At 42.5% G+C, this 24,937-nt stretch overlaps 1 protein-coding gene across 1 annotated transcript in view; it reads right to left on the bottom strand.

Annotated features, from left to right (window-relative positions):
- The window catches only part of TMEM132E (transmembrane protein 132E), a 415,763-nt gene that overhangs the window by 29,923 nt on the left and 360,903 nt on the right, over positions 1 to 24,937 (bottom strand). Inside the window, exons 4-5 of the mRNA XM_083174037.1 lie at positions 20,482 to 20,674; positions 19,680 to 19,823 (exon numbers count right to left, since the gene is read on the bottom strand). Coding sequence (XP_083030163.1) covers positions 19,680 to 19,823; positions 20,482 to 20,674 — 337 coding nt within the window. The remainder of the gene's footprint in view (positions 1 to 19,679; positions 19,824 to 20,481; positions 20,675 to 24,937) is intronic.

Here is a 24,937-nt window from a genome sequence, read left to right as displayed (position 1 = left end):
CCACTGACCTAGATGACTAATATTAGCATATAACCTAAGGTTAATGTAATCTTAGGCTACAATATGTTAATGAAATGCAACTAAATTCATTTTTGTTTTATATTCTTAACTTTAACCAGACCTGCAATATGATGTGATACAATTACCCTGTATTTGAACCTGTATCATAGAAAGGGGGAAAAAAAATGATGTATAGAAATCATAATGCAAATCACTTGCTAATTAAAATGTCAATTCGCAATTTAGCAAATCAAAAAAAGGGTAAATTGCCATGTCAAACTAGTTTTAAAACCACTATAATAAAAATCAAAAGACCTCTTAAGGCATAGAAATCCTTTATTTTTGCAATGTAAAGTATGGACAACGAAATGGCTGCATAGCCATGTAGTGTATTAAACATGATGAAGCTGGGTGTGGGCCTAGGGTAAGCATGTGACTCGGAGTGGCCAATAGGGGCATGGCTTTTGGCAGCTTAGCTGGGTTAATATGGGATGCAGGGGGAGGAGTCTCCCTCTCTTCTCAGAAAAATTTGAGGTGAGTGGTTGTGCTTGTTTTTTCTGTGAGAATTCTGTGGTATTGCATAGGGTTTTTGTGGGAAGTTTGAGGTATAGTTTGGAGAGGAGTGTGCTGTTGTTATTAGCTGGGGTTTGTGAGGTGTTTGAGGGGTGATTTCAGTGAAATTGTGACACTGCTTGTACCTGTTGCCATGTCTAGGCCAGCTCCCCAGCGTCCCAGGCGCGCTGCAAGGCTGCCTGCTCGTTTTGCGTCTGATGTGGGTGAAGGCCCTGCTGGGAGTGAGGCTCCGGTGGATGCGGAGGCGGCCGCTGATGCCGCTTTGACCCCTGCTCGCGGTCGGACGGCGGTCGCTGGTCAGAGAGGGAGGATGGCGGCTGCTGTGCCGGCGGCGCGTAGGGCTGGGAGAGGTCGCGGCGCGGCCGCGTCACGCGGCGGGCGCGGTTACTCGAGAGGTGCCCGGCGTGATACTGGGGCTTCTGCTCCGGCTGGGACGCCTGCTGGCGGTGTCGGAGGCGGGAGGCGGCCATTAGCCGCGGAGGAGTCGCGTCAGCGCGGCGTGATGGCGGCTAGGCCTGCGAGTGTAAGGGGGCGTGGTGGTGCTGGCAACAGGGCTGCAGTGTCAGGGAGAGCTGGCGTCAGGCAGGGACATTCGCAGCATGAGGAGGATTTGCCTGTGGAGCCTGCTCCTGACCCGGAAACCCCCTTGTATGGCTATAAGCCTTCATGGGAAAGACAGGAGCCGGTGCCATCAGGGGATGATAGAGCTGCTGGGGCAGCGGGGCGGAGGCAGGCAAGGGGGAGAGCATCAAACCGCGGCGGCCGCCACGGGGCTGCTTCAGCTGCTGAGGCCTATGGCGGGGGTGCATCCTCTGCCTCTTTTGACCCTGCTTTGCTCTCTGCAGCATTGTCCTCAATGTCCGGTGCCCTTGCTCCCTTATTGGAGGGTAGGCCTGATGGTGAAGGGGGTGCGGGTACCAGCGGCCAGAATGTGTTTGAGCCTATACCAGGCTGCTCTGAGTTTGTGAGGGCTTTTGGTCGTGTGCATACTCCTGTAGTGGCTGAGGATGAGAGCGGGTTTGTGGAGTCTGGACCTGGTACGTCACGCAGTCAGCCCAAGCGCAATAGGCGCTCGCGGTCCCCGAGGCCCCCTTCTTGTGTTCCCACAGGTGGTGAGACTACAGGTCGGAGTGGAAGAAAGAAGGAAGTGACAGTCGACTTAGTGGACACGGACGTCGACGACGATGATGATGATGATGATACGTGGGAGGAGCAGGCTGGAACTTCAGGTGATGGTTCATCAGATGGTGAAGGGGGGTCAAGTTCAGGCTCATCCTCTGGGGGCTCCCATTCCTCGCGCTACTCCTCCTCTTCCTCCTCTTCTTCCCCTGGGGGGTCTGATGCGGGTAGTGCCGCTAAAGCCCGTAAGAGGGCAGCTAAGTATGCTAAAAAGGAGGCGGGGAAGCGTAGAAAGGGTGACAAGCGCAAGCGCCTAGCTTCAATTTCCAAGAGGGAAAGGAAGCGTAGGAATCTGCCTAGTGTGGTGCACTGCGATTATACTGCAGTCCTCCGTGGTCTTAGGGAAAGCTGTCGGAAGAAAATCCAGAAGGGCGACTTTGTGGATTTATTCAGTTTGACAGATGAGGCCAAGAAAGCCCATAAGGCTGCAAAGGCGAAAGGGGGTGTAGGTTCTGAGGCTTTCAGGTCCTATGATAACTGGTTATCCGGTTTCTGTGTATTTGCGGCATGCTATTTGGAGGATAGGCCAGAGGAGCATATGAACATTATTCGCTATATTCATATGGTCCATGATATGTACAGAAGGTACGGTGGGATTGCCTGGAGGAAGTATGATGAGCAGTTTAGGCGCAAGCAAGATTGCTTACACATAATAGATTTTGGCTGTAAAGATGTGGAGGTTTGGATGGAGGTTGCCAGGGTTCACTCAGAAGTGACTGATAGTGGTCGGCCTACAGCGCCTGCGGCACCCCCGAGCAATGCGCCTCAGAGGGCCATCACGGATAGCTCGGCGGCTAAGCGTTTTACACCGGGGGGTAGATCATTTGCTCCGGGGTCATCTAGAGGGAAATGTTTTGCTTTCAACAATTCCTACTGCAATATGGGTCAGCGTTGCCGCTACAAGCATATATGCATCACTTGTTCTGGCAGTCACCCGTCGTCCAGCTGCTTTCGAGGGGGCCGCCCCTCCAGAGGGGCGGGTCCCGCGACTTCCAATAGACCTCCCTCCTCAGGCTCTGCTCGCTAGGGCAGCGACACCGGTTTGTGTTAAGGCCATGTCCCCATGGCTTCAAGGTTATCCTGACAGGGAAGCTGCAGAGTTTTTGTTAAAAGGTTTTTCTGTTGGTTTCAGTTTGCCAGTTAAGGGGGAAGTTAAAGGGGGGGCGTTTAGGAATCTACAATCGGCAAGATCCCACTCTTCAGTTTTAAGGGAGAAGGTCATGAAAGAGGTACACTTGGGTCGCATGGCGGGCCCCTTTTTGTCACCTCCGATTGCTGACATGATCATTTCACCTGTCGGTGTGGTGCCAAAAAAGGACCCGGGTAAGTTCAGGCTAATCCAACACCTATCCTATCCGGTTGGATTTTCAGTTAACGATGCCATTCCATTTGAATGCTGTTCAGTAAATTACCAGTCCTTTGATGATGCACTCGCGATGGTCCGGTCCTATGGTCCAGGAGCTCTTTTGGCCAAAATTGACATTGAATCGGCATTTCGCCTTTTGCCGTTACATCCCAATGCTTTTAGGTACATGGGCTTCCGCATGGGGGATGAATACTTCATTGACAAATGTTTGCCGATGGGGTGTTCAGTTTCCTATGCTTTCTTCGAGAGGTTCAGTACCTTTTTGCATTGGTGCGTGGAGAGGTCCTCGGGTGTGAGCGGGATCGCTCATTATCTCGACGACTTTCTCTGCGTAGGACCTGCAGGCTCCGATCAATGTGAGTGCATCTTACTCAGCTTACGGGACATTTTTGCTAAATTTGGTGTGCCCATTGCTGAGGAAAAGACTGAGGGCCCCACTACCTGCCTGTCTTTCTTGGGGATCCAGATTGACACGGTCGAAGGCTGTTGTTGTTTACCTCCAGACAAGGTGGAGAGGCTGAAGGAGGCCATCGCGCAGTGCAAGGGGTCTCGCAAGGTGACACTGCGTCAGGCGCAGTCCCTTCTGGGCCAGCTTAACTTTGCTTGCAGAGTTATACCAATGGGACGGTTGTTTTGTCGCAAGTTGGAGCGATCCACTGCTGGAGTTAAAAGAGCTCACCATTTTGTGCGCCTGTCAACTGAGATCAAGCGTGACCTTGTCATATGGTCCTCGTTTTTAGAGGATTTCAATGGCATTCGCATTTGGTTGGCTCCGGTGGTGGATAGCTCCAGGTTGCAACTCTTCACTGACGCTGCGGGTTCCACAGGATTTGGGTGCTACCTAGATGGGAGATGGTGCGCAGAGGCTTGGCCTGAGGATTGGTTGAGAGAGGGCCTTAACAGAGATATGCTGCTTCTTGAGCTTTTCCCGATCATGGTGGCAATTGAGATTTGGGGGCCTTGCTTGGCGAATCGCAGCGTACTTTTTTGGTGTGACAACTTTAGCGTTGTCCACGCAATTAATAACCAGAAGGCTAAATCTATTCTGGTGCTGAGGATCCTGGGGCAGCTGTCGCTTCAGTGTTTGCGGTTCAATATCTTGTTTAAGGCGAGGCATGTTCCTGGTGTTCAGAACGAGGTTGCTGATGCGCTTTCCCGGTTTCAGTGGGAGCGTTTTCGTAAGCTAGTGCCGGGGGCTGATGCTTTCGGGGTTTCGTGCCCTCCTTATGTTTGGCAGGTCATCAGGCCGGAATGGAGGGGCTAGCGGAACTGTCGGTAGCGCCGGCTACGCTTAGGAGGTACCGCCAGGCTTGGTCAGAATGGGAAGCTTTCTCCGGAGGGTCTGCGCAGCCAGGTAGGCGGAGGCAGAAACTTCTGCTATCTTTTCTCTGGAAACTTTACAACTCAGGCAAATCCAGGGCGGTAGCAGTTAGTTATCTGGCAGGAATAGCCTTTTTTGCGCAGCTAAAAGGGCTCCCGGACTTTACCAAAGGCTTCTTGGTGCGTAGAGCTATGAGGGGGTGGTTGCGTAGAGCCCCGGTGGCCCCCGACAGCAGGCGTCCCATCGATGCTTCAATTCTCCCTTCCTTATTAGATAAAATAGCTTGCCATGCTGAGTCCGCGTTCGAGACTCTGTTATTTCGTTTGGCTTTTTCAGTTGCATTTCATGGGGCTTTTAGAATACTTGAACTGGTTGCTCCTTCTAAGCATAGGGATTCTCAATTGCTGGCATCGGACATACGGATAGAGAGGCAGGCGCTTTGGTGCAGGATTCGGCGCTCAAAAACAGATCAGTTGGCAAAGGGAAAGTGGGTGTCAATGCCTCCTGTTTTGCCGGTATCTATCTGCCCGGTAGCTTTAGCAGGGCAATACGAGCTAGTGCGGCCGGATTCGGATGGGTCTTGGCTGTTGCACTATGATGGGCTACCTTTGACCAGGTACCAATTTGATTGGATGATGAGGCATTGTTTGGAGAGCTTGGGCTTGGCAGCAGGTGATTTTGGCACCCACTCCTTTAGAATAGGCGCGGCAACATCAGCTGCTAGGGCAGGTTGGCAAGCTAGAGACATCAAAGCATTGGGTAGATGGCGCTCTGCGAGTTATAGGAAGTACATACGTCCGCATCTCCTGCCCTGTTAGTCTGTGTGTGTTTGGTTTCCAGCTGTTTGGTTGTATTCCTATGTTACCCCAGCCCGCCTGTTTCCTACTCGGGGATTAGCTACGCTCTGTTGTTGGGCCAGCGTCCGGAGTTTTCACGCTTTTTTGCCTGACCTGACGGACTGAATTCGGCTTATTAATTCGGCTAATCTGGCTTTAATTAAGAGTCCCTCAGCAGGTTCAGACGTTTTTTCCTCCGGCCGAGTAATCCCTTTCTTTCCGATACCCTTCCACTACCTTTCCCTCCCTATGTTTGTTTCTTACCTATTGTGTCTAGGAGTGGCTTCAATTGCTATTGAAGCAGTGCTACCGCACCAAATTGTGCACCAAACAAATTTTTTCTTTTGGCAGATCCTCCCTTAAAATGTTCTTTCCTGTCCTTTAAAGAATCCATATTAATCCATCTTATCCATTTTTCTTCAGGTGTGGGCTTCGACAACGTGAGGGTGTGGGTGGTAGGTCATTCATTTGTCTATTGGGCAGGCAGGCTCATGGAGTCAGGTGAAGGTCCGGTGGTGGTTGGCTGCCAGCGTGTGCGTTGGCTTGGAGTTAGAGGAATGTCCTGGCGCGAGCTAAGGGCTTTTCTTCTCATGAAGGTGAAGAACTTTGGCCTGCCAGAAGTGTTGGTACTTCATTTGGGCGGCAATGATATGGGAAAGATGTCACAATTGGAGTTAAGGGCCCTGATCCTGGGAGATCTGGCCGCCATTAAGGCCGCATGGCCCACTTGCACCCTGATATGGTCATTTATAGTTCCCCGCCTGTATTGGAGAGGTGCCAGGGACTGTCGTGCGATTGACGAAGCCAGGAAAAAGCTGAACACAGCTGTGGCTCGTTGGGTTCTACAGGCTGGTGGTGCTGTGGTGCCACATGAGAGGATTAGATTCAGGTTTCACCAGCTTTATAGGCCTGACGGGATACATCTTGTCAAGGCGGGTTTGCGAATATTTGTGGAGGATCTGCTGATCGTGGTAGCTTCGGTTCAATAGTATGGTGGCGGGGCGGGGTCTCCGGGACCGGAGCCCCGCTTTGGCGGGAAAGAACGGCAAGTTCATAGATTTTAGATTAGTTATCAAGTTTTGGTAGTTGCGGAATTGGCTTGTTTTTCGGTGCGCTCGCCTCTCGTTGGCTTAGGCCTTTTCGCTGGATTACCCGCCCGGGGACTGCGAACCCACCCGGATGGGTGGGTAGTCAATGTTGTAGGTTGAGTGGATACCGTTTTCTGAGTTAGGCTGATTTACGCAAGTTAGTTTGGGGGGTGGAGCTTAATAAGTTTTAGCCGTTCTTTCTGGCCACCATAAATTAACCATTAAAATAAATAAACTTCAAAATTAGTTTAAAGTTTAAATAAACTCAGCTAACAAGTTCTGCCAAATCCATGTCTCCGAGTCTTTATTTTAGATAAGGTTATGTAGAAGTATAAGTACATCAATTTACATGCTAAGGTCACACATCTGCTGATATGATGTTTAGGACAACGAAATGGCTGCATAGCCATGTAGTGTATTAAACATGATGAAGCTGGGTGTGGGCCTAGGGTAAGCATGTGACTCGGAGTGGCCAATAGGGGCATGGCTTTTGGCAGCTTAGCTGGGTTAATATGGGATGCAGGGGGAGGAGTCTCCCTCTCTTCTCAGAAAAATTTCCCGCCCTCCCTTCCCTAATTGTTTTTGTTTTTGGGGGGGGGGTGTTGTTCTTGGTGTTAATCGCGTTAGCTGATTGGCGGGAAAGAACGGCAAGTTCATAGATTTTAGATTAGTTATCAAGTTTTGGTAGTTGCGGAATTGGCTTGTTTTTCGGTGCGCTCGCCTCTCGTTGGCTTAGGCCTTTTCGCTGGATTACCCGCCCGGGGACTGCGAACCCACCCGGATGGGTGGGTAGTCAATGTTGTAGGTTGAGTGGATACCGTTTTCTGAGTTAGGCTGATTTACGCAAGTTAGTTTGGGGGGTGGAGCTTAATAAGTTTTAGCCGTTCTTTCTGGCCACCATAAATTAACCATTAAAATAAATAAACTTCAAAATTAGTTTAAAGTTTAAATAAACTCAGCTAACAAGTTCTGCCAAATCCATGTCTCCGAGTCTTTATTTTAGATAAGGTTATGTAGAAGTATAAGTACATCAATTTACATGCTAAGGTCACACATCTGCTGATATGATGTTTAAGAATATGGGGAATTTACAGTAGTTTAGAGCTATTTTGTAATATAAATGTGAAATCTAAAAAAAAAAACATTTAACCCTTTACCGAATTTGTCAAAATAGGTGTGAAAATTGGCAAGCAAACATTTTTATTTTTATTCCTAATAATGACCTGTAAATTTTTACTTTATATGAGAAATATAATCTTTTACACTACATTTATTTGAATTTATATAACAAATATGGCAACAAACGCTGGCAATTTTACATCTTTCACAGAGATGTTGGCACTCAAAGAGTTAAAACTCTCTGGATAGCCTGAGCACAAGCGAGATGAGTGAACATTTCCAAATAAAATCTGAAAAAAAAAAAAAACTTAAATGAATTAGTTAATGAAAAGACTAAATTTGAAAAACTCGACCTGCCAGTTATTGTTGCACTACATGATGCAGCAAGTCCCTGTAACCTCATGTTTTGTTGTAACTGTGAATCTATGAGTAGCAGTACACCTACGAATGCCAATGATCACCATGGAGCAAATAGTTTTGCAAAAGGTTAACAAACATCAATTAGAATAAAACTCTGAAGGTAAAACACTTCTTTCACCCCCTAACTATATTTTCAAATGGGAGTTTTTATCCAAAATATACAGTAGTTCAATTGGAAATACAATAAATTGCAATATTAGACTGATCCCTGTCACAAATCTTTGGGTAGGGTGCCAATGCATGCCAAAATAGATGTAAAAATTGCCAAAACAAACATTTTATTCATCATAATGACCTGTAATGTTTATCTTATGTAAGAAATATAATCTTTTTTTTACACAACATTTTTATTATTATTTTATATTCATTGAAGCAACAGAATATAAATCATGAAACATTTTTTATTTTAATATATATAAAAAAATGTTACCGACGCTAACCTTTTTGGTGGATATTTTGAACATCTCTCACAGAAATGTTGACACTCAAATGGTTAAGCAGGACAACCACTTGTGATTGATTGAGCTCAATTTCGGACAATGCATGGACTATTGAAATTATTCCAGGAAAACTGCATTATTTTTCAAGCACTTATGCTGCCCATACACGCTGCGATCCCGGCGTGTGTTCTGGGCTACAATAGCATCCATCGCATTGCATGCCTTGTGCATGCAATGCGATGCGATATGATGAATATCAAGTACAATACTTTTTGTACTGTGTGATGAGGTGCCGCCGGATCGCGCACCTCAAATCACACATCGGACCCGCCGGGATTGCAGCGTGTATGGGCTGCTTAGTTCAAACTCACCACAATTCACTTAATTTAGGAATAAAATCAGAATTTATTAGATTAGCCAATCAATCAATTTACTATGGTGAGTCTATTTTGAAATAGCTAAACAAAACCACCCTTTAACACAGAGTTTACCAATCTCTGCCAATACAGTCCAGGTTTTAAGAATATTCATGCTTACATCCAGATGGTTAAATTAAATTGATTGTGGTACTAATTAAGTCACCTGTGCTCAAGCAGGCTTCTCAATTAATGTTCAGGTTTTAAGGATAAGTTTGGGGAACTCTGCTTTAATATATTCCTATCTTACATAGTAAATTTTCCTAGTGACTCCTATTTTCCTATTTCCCATTTATCATCCAGATAATCCTGTCTTGTAGGGAAATTGAAACATGCACACAAATATATGAGTTCTGCGCCAGAAATAATTTAATTCAGGCATTTTGTAGACAGCAATTTAATTTTCTATGAAGTGGTTAAAAAATGAATGTAAATTACACCCAAAAGATTTAACCCCGCCTACTTTTAAAAATGCACATGTTGTTTACTTTCAGAATCTTTAGCTGTCTCTAACCATTGCTGGTGAGCCCTAAGCATGTCTTGCTACATCGATTTCTCCAACCAGATGGGACTTCAGGCTTAATGGACCTTGGTGGATGCAAGTGACCAGATCTGGAACTGGAGCCACTTCCTCCAGTTGTAAGGACATACAAGCTGCCTGTCTGACCCTTGGTTATCATTGTACATGCTATTTACTCACCCCACATTGTAAGCAGTGGCGCAACTATTAAATTTGCGCCCCCCTGCTGCAAATTTGGGCAGCGCATCCCGTAGGGTTAACAAACCCCCCCCCCCCCAGGGTTAACAAAACCCCCCGCTGCGGCCGGTACCTCCTGCCACCAGTGCTTCTGTCGGGTCCCGACTGGCTGCTAATAAAAGTAACACTCGTAAAATGGCTGCCCCCATAATGCAGACAGTTTTTGAGGATGCTAGAGGAGGCGCGTGGGGTATTTTTATTGGGAGCAGACAGAAGCACCGGCGGCTGGGGCAGAAGGCATCGGGTAACAATAGCCCCCTCCCCCCTGGCGCCCATACCTTCTCAGCACCTGGGGGCTACAGATACTCCACTGATTGTAAGTGTAAACCCTTATTAAAATGTGTTTGTTTTTAAAGTTACGAACTATGTCCTCTCTCTCTTTTTACTTTTTATATATAGTAAACATTTGAGAGTATTGGAGGAAAAAGTGCATACTATATAAACCAAGAATTGGATGTGTACTACTTGAGACCGTGGTGTGGAACTATTGGTGACATTTATTTATTTCCACCATTGGTGTTATCAGACCACAAACTCTGGGAACCCTGAAAACGCTTTATTATGTTGTACTTTTTATTCTCTATTGTTATTCCACTTTGGGTGTTTGGAATTTCATCCATTTATTTAGCATCTTTCAGGTATTTTACAATAGATCCTACCCTCTATTTATTTGGTGAACCCTGAGGGGCAGATTTACTAAGGCACTGGTCGTCAAGGTTGAGGATCACCTATGGCATTTAAAAGGGCAATAGCTATAAATGCTAAAGCCGGATAAGGGGGGAATAGAATTAGTCCTAAAATTTTTTTAGGGTGAATGGGAATTTGCTCTATTCATTTAGAGGGCTAATTTTTCGCCTTGTCAAAAAATTCTGAAGTGGCATAAAAAAACGGGATTAGTGAATCAGTTGCCAATCCACATGTTTTGCCACCTTGCCAGTGAAATTGCATCCATTTCCGCTGCTTTTTTAGTCTGTTTCTGCCAATGCCTTTTCACCCCCCCCAAAAAAAAAAGACGTCAATATCAGCAAAAATGCCCACAATTAAATAGTTGGGGTTCAAATTATTTAAATAGCCACACTAAAACATAACCAATTTGCTGGTAGTTGTCACCATTAATTTAACCAATTAAGTCCTGGAAGGTGGCTTCCTGCTGTAATGGACAGTGAGAAAAGATGCTACCTATACTGTAAATGGAAAACAAAAATACAGGACTGAATAATTAGCATACTCTAAAGTAAGTTTTTACATAGTTGCCATATCCCAGTGCTTTCCATTTAAAATATTTGCTTCAAACTAATATTGATACTGATTAGTTTGACCTTAAACGAGATCTTACTAATTTATGTACTGCTCTGATAGCTTGTTTTATACAGGAAGAAAAGTATTTTAAATTCAGGTTCATGGATTCTAACCAAGCATACTGAGAAATAAAAGCTTTGCATCTACGAAGTTGGAGGTATCTAAGGATACCCATTATCAATAAGGGAGTGTTCTAATACTGTGTAAATGGAAGCAATTCCAGTGCAGACACAAGCACAGCTGACATATACTGCTGCTGGAAGATGAGTCACTTAGCTGATACTGTGCCAATTACAGATCACTGCAGCTAATCTGTTGTCTGATCTCATACCTTCTTCTTTTTTAATTTAAAAAGAAAATATAGTTGTCATTACAGCCGGTCTTACGGATTGATCATCACGCATCCTAATGGAGTTTTTAGATCACTAATAAGGTGATGCATTACCAAGGTGAGAACTTGATTAAATGAAAAACCTGACACGGAAACATACAAGAACTATAGAACAACAAATATGAGATGATAACCTTGCATCTGAAAATTGTTGACATGGACAAAATGTAGACCTTAACGTTAGGGGTCAGGGTTCATACCTAAAATCTAGATTGTCGAAATTGCAACCATGTCATCATTTCATCAGTGTTGACATGGTGAATATTGTTATTTATCTAAGTTATGAGAGAGATTGTCATTGTTGACCTCCTATACAAACCCATTATTTCAACTTAAATTACAACAATTCATGTATTGTTTATAACTGATGTAATCATTTAATATTAATTAGTGAAGACAGTGATTTTAAGAGCATAGAAACATTCATTACCGCTTGTGCTCATAAATTAAAAATTGTATAAACAGGCAAGCTGCACTGACTACAAGATGTAAACTATTGTGTTACATTTATTTATTTTCAGAAAAGATGAAAACGTATTTTCTGTTGTACCTCTACGTAGTTCAGAGTAGTAATAATGAAACATTTAAAGAACATATTTTCCAGCTTTATTTTCAAAGTATAAGTGTAATGAAGAAATAATTTTTCTATTTAGAAGGTAATGCAGGCAAAACAGTCAGTATGGATTATACTGATGCATAAAGAGACCCTCCCCCCATCTCTATACATGTAGATATGGGTTTACTGGGTGGAACAGCTGTAGAGATTGTATTTGTGTGTGCTAACATGATCAGGGAGTCATGGAATATTTGGTGTATCCATCACATTGAATGTCATAGGTTAAGTTTTATAAAGATGGGCATAGTGACTAGCTTCACAGCACTGGGGTCATGAGTTCAAATCTCAGATATGGTTGATCAGTGTGGGGATTCTATGTCTGTTCCTTCTGATTGCTCACGTTTTTTCTCCCATACTAAGGAAACATGCTACTGTATTTGGTTAATTGGCTGCTGACCAAGATGGAACACTAGCGTGTATGTGGATCCATGTGATAGGGAAGATCCACCAGGGCTTATTAAGAACTGAAATATTCTCTGCAAAGTGCTGCATGATATGATATAAAATAAAGCACAGCAGGGATAATAGATTTGATACAGAAAACCATAAATACGTTTATCGGCGAACTGAACAGTGTGTTTTTTTGGATTTGTAGTGAACGAGACTCTAGTTATCTGGATTACTCAATAGGAACAAGGTTTTATTTATTTTTACCGACTATAAAGTAGGGGTCCGATTCTGGTTCACTCATTGTGAAACAATTCAGGTCGCTGCCCTGACTGTTGGAGAGCCCCAACTCTGAACGGCCTCTGCGATTTACAATATCACCAGGCCGTTCACAGTTGGGAGAGAGGGAAGTGCCATATATAAAAATACTAATTTTCAGGGCTGTTACCACTCCTCCATACTTACTCCAATGTGCTGCAGAGTGAGAGATTTTGGATTACATTTGGAAACCCTCCTCCAAAATATCCTGCGTTTGCCACTGCCACCCCCAAACACCGGCACAAAGGAGATTGAGGTGACAAACAAAGTCACTGAGGAACCATCCTTTCCCCTACTCAATATGGTGCAACGATCCTACCTGCAGTACCAAAATGAAATTGTATTGGTCCATAAGAACTTCTTCCGGTCATCAATAGGAAAGTCTCTTTTGAATTCCTGCAGCTGTATGTTCATAATACTAAAATCGACATTATTATTTGGCTTTGGTTATAACTTTTGTGAGAGCATCACAAGGTCACTATTGACATTGTCATTTAGCAGTTAGTACTGTTATGTTTTTAGTTTTTTTTTAAATCATGTTACATGGAAACACTAATTGCTATCAAAAGGCGGATCCTCAGCTATCAGAACCATATGAATATTCTTCAATGGAGACAAAATCTAACATTGTATTGCCCCTTTGCTCTTATGCAAATTATTTAATGTTGCTCCACTAATTAATTGATTTTAATTGGCTCACCTCTTCCTGTTGGCAAAGGCCCCAAGTCATTTTTTTCCCTTTATGGCTGGTTTCTAAAAATGCAACTATAATCAGTAAAGATAATTTATTTACACATGCTTATAAAAAGTTCAGTTGCTCCCTGGTAAAAATTTGTTTACTTGCAACAATAGTAAAATAGGTTATTTGTTGTTATAGTGTACCTGGAAATGTTATCAGACCTCTGAAACTCCTATCTATTTAATCTATCTAATCTCTCTATCTAATCTCTCTATTTTACAATTGTCCAACTTGTCTGAGGGACAAGTTGGACCTGATTGACTTGAGATTTATCCTATGTGCAGGAGGATCAATCTCTTGGTTAAACCCAATGCGCATGGGAACGTGCATCGGGTCCTACAGCATCAGGCACATCCGATTTTGTCAGATAACTTGGCCCAATCCATCTGAATTGGGTCAAATCTGTAAAAATCTCACAAGTGTAAGGGGACCAACTAATAACATTTCCAGATACACTTTAACAACAAATAACCTATTTTTCCATCGAGTGACCTCTAATGGTCAGTTGTGGGTACTACACCTCATAGAGGTGAGGAGTAATTAGCCATAAATATATAAAAGGGAGGGACCTGTGAAGACAGAGATTGTTGGTAGGAGCAGATAGGAAGTTGTTGTGAGAGGAGCATTTGTGGGCTAAAAACAGCTCAAAGTGGGAGTGCATTTCAGAAGCCGTCATTTTGGCAGGATTTTAACTAGTGATACACATCATGAACAAGAAATGGTACTTATGTATTATCTGGACTCCCATGTTAAATGCACCCCATTTTTTCATACCCCTACTATCCAACTACGCATGGAGTGGATTTTATATAGTGTGGCGAGCGCAGCGAGCCACCGTGCCCGAAGCGTGGTGAGCGCAGCGAGCCCCGCGAGGGGACGCGGTCTCATAAGAAAAACGGGAGTCCAGATATTACATAAGTACCCAAGAAATTAGTGAAAGGAATTTAAGTATAATTTTTGTAGCAAAGCAAACCAAATCAATATAAATACAAAGTTTGAATTCTGTACCCTTATTTTTGTTGAATAAAAAATTATAGATTCTGGAAATAACATTTTGGGGGTATTCAAATGTTGATCTGTTCTATTTTTCACACCTATTCTCCCTTTTTTTTCACAACTTTTATATGTCGTGATATTAGTTTGCTATTCAATTCTTCCCCGTCTTTTAAAAGTTGACAGTTTTTTAAACATCTTTTACTTTAAAGTCATTTTCAATGGACTTAGTATTCAAATGTTTGGTGTGAAGTTTCACGCCTTTTAATAGTTGTCTAAAATTGTTCTTTTTTTTTTCATTTTATTCACCTGGGTGTCGGGTGGTGATAAAAGTGTTATTTTTTTTATATATGAATGGCTTATTTAATGAAATTTCTTTTTTTTTATAAGGGGTTAAGGATAAACTTTAAAATTAATAAAATGCAATAGAGCAGGGGTTCTCAAACTCGGTCCCCAGGACCCCACACAGCTCACATTTTCCAGGTCACCTGGCAGGTGCACAGATGCACTCATTACTCATTGACACATTTTAAAAGATCCACAGGTGGAGCTAATTATCTTACATGTGATTCTGTGAGGAGACATGAAAAACATGCACTGTGTGGGGCCCTGAGGACCGAATTTGAGAACCTGTGTAATAGAGTATAGACACACACCCCCCCATAAAGTATAGGCACACCTCCCACAGAGTGTAAGCACACCGGCAAAACGCGTATGGGTCATTGGGTCAACCACTGAAGTTCAAAAGGGCTTAGGTCGACACTTGGAAAAGATCAACATGCTTAAGGTTGTCAGGGTCAAAAGGTTGACACGCATGCATTAGGTCAACAATGGGAAGGTTGACAGTCAAAAGGTTGACCTTTTGACTTTTTTTGGCCCTAATGTTGACATACACTAGTCGACATGGACACTGAAAAAGTGCCCTGTGCTTGCCATGCTTCAGGCTCGCCATGCTTCGGGCTCGGTGCCTCGCTGCACTCAGCACACTATTATATTCTCCCTACATGCCCTAGTGGATGGTAGGGCATGAAATACCGCCTGTCAGCACAAGTCGGCTCAGAAAAAAAACGTGAAAACCCCATGTCAACACTATTGACCTTCCCAATGTCGACCTAATGCTTGTGTTGACATTTTCCATATTGACCTAAGCCCTGTTGACCTTCAGTGGTTGACCCAATGCATGTCAAGCTTAATAGTGTCAACCTAATGACTGTATACAGGCAACCCCCCCCCTAACTCCTTCACGCACAAGTCTCCCAAGTGTGTGTGAGGCAGACGGATCACCCTGATGGGTCAGCGGCTGCCAGCTCCCTGCATAGTGCGAGGGCAGTGCAAATTAAATGGCGTCTGCTTAACGGGGAGAGGGCGCTCTTATAATGGAGACAAACTTGTATGACTGGGCAGAGGGTAGGGTAAAAACAGGTGGAGCAAAATAGGGAATAAAAAAGAATAAAATGGCACGAAAAAAAAATATATGCAATCTGTGATATAAAAAAAGGGATAAAATGGTTGTGAGATTAAAAGAGGGGAACAGATTAGGCGTCTAAAGAAAAAACATTTGAATATCAAACCCGACCATTACTTCAAAAGACGTCAGATGCGTGAATTTAAAAAGGTGTAAACATTTGAATACCCCCCTTTATGTTTATTAATATGTTATTGTTTTCCCCTTTTACAGATCATGAATTGAAGTAACTTGTATTGGAAGTGTAATTATATATTAATTTAAATTCTCATTATACAGTATACAGTTAAGCATTTGGAATGGTGCTGCAATAGTCACAACCATTTGTAAATGTATGGTTAGGGTTAGAGTTATTGGTCTGCCATACAATTTGGTGCTGCAATATTTATTCTGCAGTTTGTTCCCCATCTCTGTTTATGATAATTTTCAGCCTTTATCTAAAGTAGAATTAAATGGATCACAGACAAATTAGGTGCATGCTAATTTAATTACTTTATTTACAGTTAATATTCTGTTTTCTCCTTGATGTTTCCAAACCACATATGTGCTTTGGAAACATCAAGGAAGTGAAATTAACAAAAAGCATACCATGACGGCTTTTAATTTACTCATTTGACACATATTTCCATGCCTAGAGCTCTAGAAACGACCTTGGCAAATAGAAATATATAACAAGAGAACACTTTGGGGTAAATTTACTAAGATGGTATGCTACTGAAGATGGGATGTTGCCCACACCAACCAATCAAATTATATCTATTATCTTCTAGAAGGAGCTGAATAAATAAGTATAGTCTGATTGGTTGCTATGGGCAACATTCCATCTTCAATAGAACTCCCATCTAAGTAAAATGTACCTCTTCTACTACAAGAGATATGAGTGTCACATGCCGCACTTGATCTTGGCACTCCATTAGGGGTAGATGTAAGAGGCTCTGGGAAGTGATAAAATGGAGAGAGATAAAAAAACAGCCAATCAGCACCTAACTGTCTTGCTATAGGCTGTGGTTTAAAAATTACAGTTAGGAGATGGTTCATTATTAGTTTATCTAAGGCTTAGTACATCTGCTTCTTATATTCTTATGGGATCAGAACACTATTCCTCTAGTGGGCCAAGAAGAAGAGTGTGCTGTAACATGACCTCAAACCATTGTTCGCTATATCTGTCTTATCTACCTAGACTTTAAGGGAGAAATTTCCCCACCATTTTAAGGGACACAACTGATTTTTTAAATATATTATGGGAATATGGTGATATACCGGAGAACTGCTTACTGGCCAAATGTGATATAACAAGTTTATATACTAGCATAGAACACCAGGAAGGAATGGAGGCTATAAGGAAGGCAATTACAAACAATACCTTTTAAAAGGGCCCGCCAGTGGAATTTTTCTTTCTTTTTTATTTTACAAAAGAATTACTTTGAGAACTCCTTTTTACAACTACAACATACGGCCATGGGGTCAAACATGGCCCCGGCCTATGCAAACTTGTTTAAGTATAAATAGGAGACACTCCACGTTTTGGCCAGTAGACAGTTCTCACGATACATATCCCTATACTGTATGTCAGATTTATTGGCAACCTTTTCTTTTTATGGACCGAGGAAGGATAGGCTGAAGGAATTTATTCGTTACCTCAATGGCTTGGCAAGCACCAATAGATTAACCTATGTCAGTAGCCCATCTAAAATACATTTTCTGGACGTAACGGTTGAGATTGTGGATGGCAAGTTTGGGACAAGAATTTATAACCTATAAAAACCGATAAGAACTCTGTGTTGTTAGCGGAAAGCTTCCATCCTCAAGCCTTGAAGAGGAGCTTGCAGTTTTCCCAATTATTGCATATTGTGAAAATAACATCGCATAGGAATGAGTTAAATGTGGCACTGAAACGGATGGAGGAAAACTTTTTACAGAGAGGTTATTGTGTATCTGAAATTGATGAATCAATCGGTATATGGATCGTTTAATTTTTTCAATGACCTTTTCTATTGCATCTACTAGATTGAGGGAAGCAGTACTCAAACATTGGTACATACTCGAGTCTGACATTGTCACAAGTGCTTATTGAAAATCTAAACCAATGTTCATTATATAAGAAGCAATAACTTAAAGGACTTTGTAACATGTTCGAATATAAGTCCGATAGCTGGCGTTTCGGTGCAGTGGTTGTGTTAACTGCCCGTATTTACTGACAGGTAATTCCTTTACCAATCCCGTTACTGGGACTAAACATGTGATGAGACATCAAATGACACGTGAAAGCAGATTGCTGATGTTTAACATCCAATGCCCATTTCAGCGAATATAAGTTGCTAAAACGATTAGGATGGCAAAAAAATGGATATCAATGCACAGGTCATCAATAAAAAAGCTGCAACTGTCCGAGACTCTATCACACCACCAGTGGCCTTTTTTTTTTTTTTTTTGAAGCAGGCCATAAGCTTAGAGACTTTAAGTTTATGCCAATTGATTGTGTAAAACCATTGAGAAGAGGTGAGGATCGAGACCTGAAACTTCTGCAATTGGAATGCGAATATATATGACCATCCAGGATACCGCACACATCAGATTTTTTTGTTGCTCCAAAAAAACGTAGTCAGACTTAGTTAGTCAGTCCTCAGGCTTCAGTTACGGGACGGGAAAATAAAAGTTCCCAAATGTTGCTTAAAGACATGGCATCTGACAACTTTTTTTGGTACACAAAAATCTGATGTGTGCGGTATCCTGGATGGTTGTATAAGAACTGTTACCAGCACTACGGTAGCTGATCACATTGGGAGCGAGTGCCAGCATATCGCATGATATATATATATATATATATATATTTTAAGGTGAGGTCTTTTCTTATGTGTTTTACTTTTGCCTGTAGACGATGTGACCTTAAAGCATCGAAATGTTGCAGAGAGAGAGAGAGAGAGAGAGAGAGAGAGATTTATACAAATTTGACTGTAATGCCTGGTACACACCAGAACGATCCTGATTGTTAGTAGATCATTAGCAGATTGTGTGATGGTCGCACGATCTGTAGGAGCACACGATCTGCATCCAATCCAATCCCAATCCGATCTCAGTCTGTATCTTGTTGAATGGATCTTTTACAGATCCTACCTGCAGCAGGTAGGATCCGTAAAACGACCAAATGACAACGGGGAAGCACATCGGATTGGAATCGGATCTAAACATGCCCAATCTACATCTAATTGGTTGGAATTGGATCCAGATTGATGGGATTGAGCCCTAATCATTCTGGTGTGTACCCTACATAACACCCTACATAAGGGCCTCAATGAGGAATTTAATTTGGCCTTTTTTTATGATTTGGGCTAATGACACGGTTATACAATATAACATAGTTATGTAAAATCTCTACATGGATGATGGATATCCTTGTTTCTTGTATGATGAGAGTGTTACCCCTGATCAGAGTCAGAGACAAGTTTACATATTATTCCAGTACCACATTCTGTATATAGAGTATATAGATATGTTTTTTTTATTTGTTATTTTATTTTGATTCTTTGGTTATTTTCTGCCATTTTTTTTATGTTGTTGTGTTAGTGATATGTCAAGGTAATGCATCTGTGAAACCTAATTTGAAGATTTGTGGGGTTGAGGGTGCCTGCCAGTCTGCTAGCATGGCTAAACCCGCCGTCTATGGTAATTATAGTGTACCCCGATACCTGCCGTTACCAAACTCGATTTCCTTCCATGCTGGGTAAATAATTACAGGGCTGAAATGTGCTTGTCACTTGCAGTGAATACCATACTCCTGAGCTAGAGTCCCTGTGACCCAGGTAGCATCAAACCTACAGTATAGGATCCTAAATTTCCTAATGGATTTTATAAAAAGGGATTGGACATAATGTCCTTTGAGCATTACATGTAAACAATGAAGTGTTGCTGAATGAAGGTTAAGAGTAAACAGTACCATCTGTCTCTGTCTTCCTCACCTTGATGATATCATCATTGCTGGATTTACACTCAGTGAAAGAAGAAATATCTGTGATTGCTCCAGATGCTTCAATGGCCAAAACCTTTACTGGAATAGCAACGGTCCGACCAGTTAGAATAGCCGTGTTAATTATTTCTGTATCCTGGAAGTAAGAAAGAAGGAAACATGTAAATTTGCACAATATTGGTTCATTACAATAAATATACAAACAGCAGGAGGCAGATTCTGAGTTGGACAAACCATACACCTGGACAAATTATGATGCAATGCAAGGGTTGCAAATATATTATTACAGTGTTTGCATACAGGGTAAATAATAGCTGCATTTGCACATAAATCACTAATGTGAGACATATTTATTTTTAAACTTTAATTTAGATTTGAGACCATTTTCCTTTCACGTTTAAAATTCGGTCCACATTTTAGATCTGTCCCAAATGCTGGGCACATCTTTGAGCATGCTATGACATCATTACTTCAGGGGGTGTGGCCTGCAGCACATGTAAGTGCAGAGCTGACCAGGCCATCCTACAGATGCTCTGGTCAGCTGCAGAGACTGCTGGGTGCCACCTACAGAGTCTTTGCTCTATGTGCAGTGTTAATGGTCGAATACTCCTATTGTCCTGGATTCCATTTTTGGGGGCTTTGCTCCTAACAATGCATCAGCCCAGAATATAAAAATAAATATCATAAAGGCATACCGAGATAATAGCAGAATACGCACATCATTAATACAGCAAACAGAAATATTGAGCAAACTATAATTATAAAAGAAGTAAAGAATAAAAAAATAGTCTAACCATTGCCAAGGGAACTATAGCTCGAATATCTTTCTGCATCACCGTCAGCTCTGTCACAGCTTTCTCCATTTCAGGAACAGGTTTTTGTCCTTGATATTCTAGGTGCCACATTATGCGTCTTGTAACAGACTGGCTGGTGAAATTCTCCATTTCAAAGTCCAGCTGCATTATCACATAGGGAGATTCAACAGCTCTATAATTAAATGGAAAACAAAAAAACTATTGTAATCTATTTTCAGCATTCAGGCTTTTCATAATTGCAATTTGTACTATTTACTTCTATCACGTATTTAATAATTAATTAATAATTAACAACTTAAAATACTAATATATAAAGTAAGTGTTTGACATGTAATCAGTTTCAAGTTGTAAGGCAAATGTACCAAGCTTCTGTAAGCAATCACAATGATTGTAAAAACTAGACCAACGCTGCTTTGTAGTTGAACATGTTTCACTTATGTTACATTAGGATACGAGTATGCATTTCCGCCATTTCCAGTCAATCTCTTTATTAAGTTATTTTAGCACTTCCAGCTTTGTGTCCAGTCCTGGTCTACTTGAGCTACATATTGTTTTGAATTTTCTAATATATATATATATATATACTAACGTTCTACAGTTTTGTGAACTCAACTAGGCACACAGTTTGGGAACCACAGATTAGATGAAAATAAAATAATGTGGATGTGAAGTGTTATAATTTTGCCAGAAAGTCAACCTAGAACACAATATAATGTATGTGTGTGTGTGTGTGTATATTTTGAGGTGAGAAAAGTGCCCTCTGGTGTAGTATGTCTAGGCAAATTCAGCAAAACGTTTCCACCACCAATCAGAAAAACCCTAGAAAATGGACGCGTACCATTCCTGGTGGTACAAACCACTTGCATCTACTGCACAAATAATAAGGCAGTCCCCTGGATTCTTCTTATACAGTCTCAAGAGTTTATCCTCTTGCTAAGATATATAGGGCCAGATGCACTAAGCTTAAAAAGGGATAAAATGGAGAGTGATAAACAGCCAGCCAATCAGTTCCTACCTGCCATGTCACAGACTGTTTGAAAAATGTGAGACAGGAGCTGATCAGCTGGTTATTTATCACTCTCCATCTTATCACTTTTGAAGCTTAGGGCATATGGTCCATAAAGAGAGAAGAAAAGGCATGCACAATAGTGTAATACAGTTTTAACATAAATTCACACAAAAGAATATATGAAAAAGCCAGAACATCAAATAAAACAGCAAAAGGCTTATCTGGTGAATATTTTAGTCCTAGAGATGTTTAAGTGGAGGTTTCTGTTCAGTATACCCAGGGACGCAGGGAGGGCGGAGCACAAGCTCCAGGCACTGAAGGGGTGCAGGGCGGCAGCGCGCACCGCAAAAGATTACCCGGGACACACTGACGCTGTGCCTGCCCTGCCTGAATGTGTGCTGCTCAGTGCCTGCCCACCCGCCCAGCAGAGCCTGCAGCCTTACACAACCCTATGTCTTCCCAGCCGTCAGTGCGTCACGTGTGCTCCCATAGGTGCGTGCACGGGGGACTCAGGGAGCACAATTGCAGCACCTCCTAAAGGTCGCTGCCCGCAGTGTGGCGCTGAGCTGACAAGCACTAGTGCAATGCTGGGGGAGGGGGCGGCTCAGCTGGGACCCGTCGCCTGTGTGAGTCTGTGACAAGTCTTCACTCTCATCTACAGTATTGGTAAATAAGAAAGACCCTTGGCGCAAAGGGTTAACTGACAAATTTATTTCTTTAAGATAAGTGATAAAACAAATGATAAAACATGAGGATAAAATGTAAAAAAAAAACTTACCCAGTGATGGGGGTGGAGCCTAGGATGGTATAGCAGAGTGTTTCAAACAGAAGACACACCCTGCTGGCTCCACAAGTCGACACTGGGCTGGGTCCTGGTAGTAAAGCAATCCTTTGCTATACAATCCTAGGCTCCACCCCCATCACTAGGTAATGGTTTTTTTTACATTTTATTCTCATGTTTTATCGTTTGTTTAATAATTGGAATATGTACCACGCTCGTTTGTTTTTGGCTGCTCCAATAGTTAGGGGTAAATGTACATTAAAGAATGGAGCGCTCTGTGATTATTAAATAAAATATGAGTGAACAACTGTAGAAAATGAATTTGGTTATTTAAAAACAATGTTTACGCTACTTTTTTTTAGGAGTAAGTGGAGTCCCCGGATGTTACCTAACTGTCCCTACCTTCCAATGCCAGCGGCACAGCGCAGTGCCTGTGATATCTTGTACGCCGTGGCTTTGGTTTTCCTCCCGTTTGCAGCGGGATTGCAGCTTCAAAGGGTGCGTGCAGCCAGCGTCCCGGCACAGAGTCCTCTTCGGCAGCTGCTTGGTGGTGGGGTAAACAGCAGGGTTTTCCTCTTCTCTGAGGAAGTGCGCAACCCATACCCTTGCTTCGAGCACCATGGCAACTAGCTACACCACTGAGTATACCCTCTAGGCATTTTCTCTCTTAATGCTTACTGGCTGGACTTCCTCAGGAGTGTATAAAACATGTTTTCCCTTGTTGCTGAACTTTTTTCCTTCAGTAATTAGGTAAAGGAGGTCATGTGTACCACCTTTTTTACTAATTAATGCATCACTTCATGTTGGTCAGACATGAAGTGTTCTATGCACTATTTTCCCAGCATCCCCATCACTATGGTAACCTGTTAAGTTTGGCTGACGTGCTTAAGATGGCCGTCCAGCCACTTCCTGTTTATGTTAGTCTGATGTTTTCTTAAGAACATCCAATTCTTTGGAGTAAAGTTGCGGCCCTCGAAAAAGGGAGATACTAGGTGATTCGCCACTGTGCAACTTTGATCTCTACTGAAAGAATTCTTCATAATACAGAAGGACCATTGCAATCCTCAACCCCCCCATTTTATGATTACTGTGTACTGTGGGTGTAGCACTAGATACCACAATTATTGTGTGTGTGTGTATATATATATATATATATATAGATATTTATTGCATAAAGTCCGCCAGAATGCAAAGGTTCCTGGTGTGCTGTAAGATACGGTGACTCAGCAGTTTGGCCATGGGTCAGGAGGATGGAAAATATGAAGAAAAGATTTATTAGATAGGAATGGTATATGAAGGTTAAGTGGCTGGTTCTGGAATTTGATAAGCTTGCCTGAAGAGGTGAGTTTTCAGGGAACGCTTATAGGTTTGGAGACTGGAGAAGAGTCTTATTTGGCTTGGGAGGGCATTTCACAGAGTGGGTGCAGCCCGATGAAAGCCCTGCAATTGTGAATTAGCGAGTAATGAGTGTGGATGAGAGATGCAGATCTTGTGAGTAGCCTAGAGGTCGGGTTGGAAGATATTTTGAGATAAGAGAAGAGATGTATGTTTTTGTAGTTTGGTTTAAGGCTTTGTGTGTAAGTAAAAGGATTTTGTATTGAATATATATATATATATTCACTCACCCAATCCACGTAGCAGGCAGATCAAGCAAGAAGAGACCAGCACTCGTAGGCGTATGAAGAAAAGAAGTTTTGTATTCACAATGCAGGCATATTATACAAACATTGCGCACAGCCGACCCAACAGCTGTTTCAACCAGGGAGTCCTGGTTTTCTTTCTTACTTGGTCTGCCTTCTATGTGGATTGGGTGAGTGAATTTCTATATTAACCTTCTATGGACCCTGCACCGTTCTAAACCACCCACAGCGAGTGCCTGCCTGCCTTATCTGATATATATATATATATATAGATATATATATATGTATTTTGGTAGGGCCAGCACACACACAAATCTCAAATATCAGCAGCTGGGGTGCCAACTTAGGCTTGTAGTCCCAGGGGTACAGCCAAATATAAAGTCCAGTATAAAGAGCACTCACCAGTCTTCCAATCTCAATGCCAATAAAAGTTTAATACATCACCAAGTTTTCAAAGCAGGATGTCGACGTTTCGAGCCACAGCGGGCCCTTTGTCAAGACAAGTGATGGATGGGTCACAGCCCCAGAAGTACATATCACCGTATCCATTTACACAGTATATATATACACCAGAGGCCGGAAGTGCCTGCCAATCGCCAATTAATCAATCATGTACTAATTGTACAACTTCAACTGCTGTATATCACCTCCCCAGTATCAATGAAAATGCACCAATCAGTAAAATAAACCTGTCTGACACTTACCTGGCGCTGGGTACAGTACAGAGCTTCATAAGTGTAATCTCCGGCGTGCGTTCCACCGCTTTGGAACGCACATACCGGAAGGCGCTGTTCGCGCTATAGCATAGCGCGTCATCATTCAGCGACGCGCACCGAAGCTTAGTGTGTGCTCAGTCAATGCCTCCCCGGAGAGCGGCATCAGGAATCAACAGTTCCCACTACCCAAGGGACCTGCCCCCTGTTTTACTGGCCGGACTTGCGTTACACACTAAGGCTGTGAAACGCACGGCCATTTTGGATCTTTAGAGCACATAATAATTATTGG

The sequence above is a fragment of the Crinia signifera genome, chromosome 2 (assembly GCF_055691185.1).
Source record: "Crinia signifera chromosome 2, ASM5569118v1, whole genome shotgun sequence".
In the NCBI taxonomy this organism is placed as follows: Eukaryota; Metazoa; Chordata; class Amphibia; order Anura; family Myobatrachidae; genus Crinia; species Crinia signifera.
Note: the sequence above shows the minus strand (reverse complement) of the source record. Positions and strands in the feature narration are given on the sequence as shown.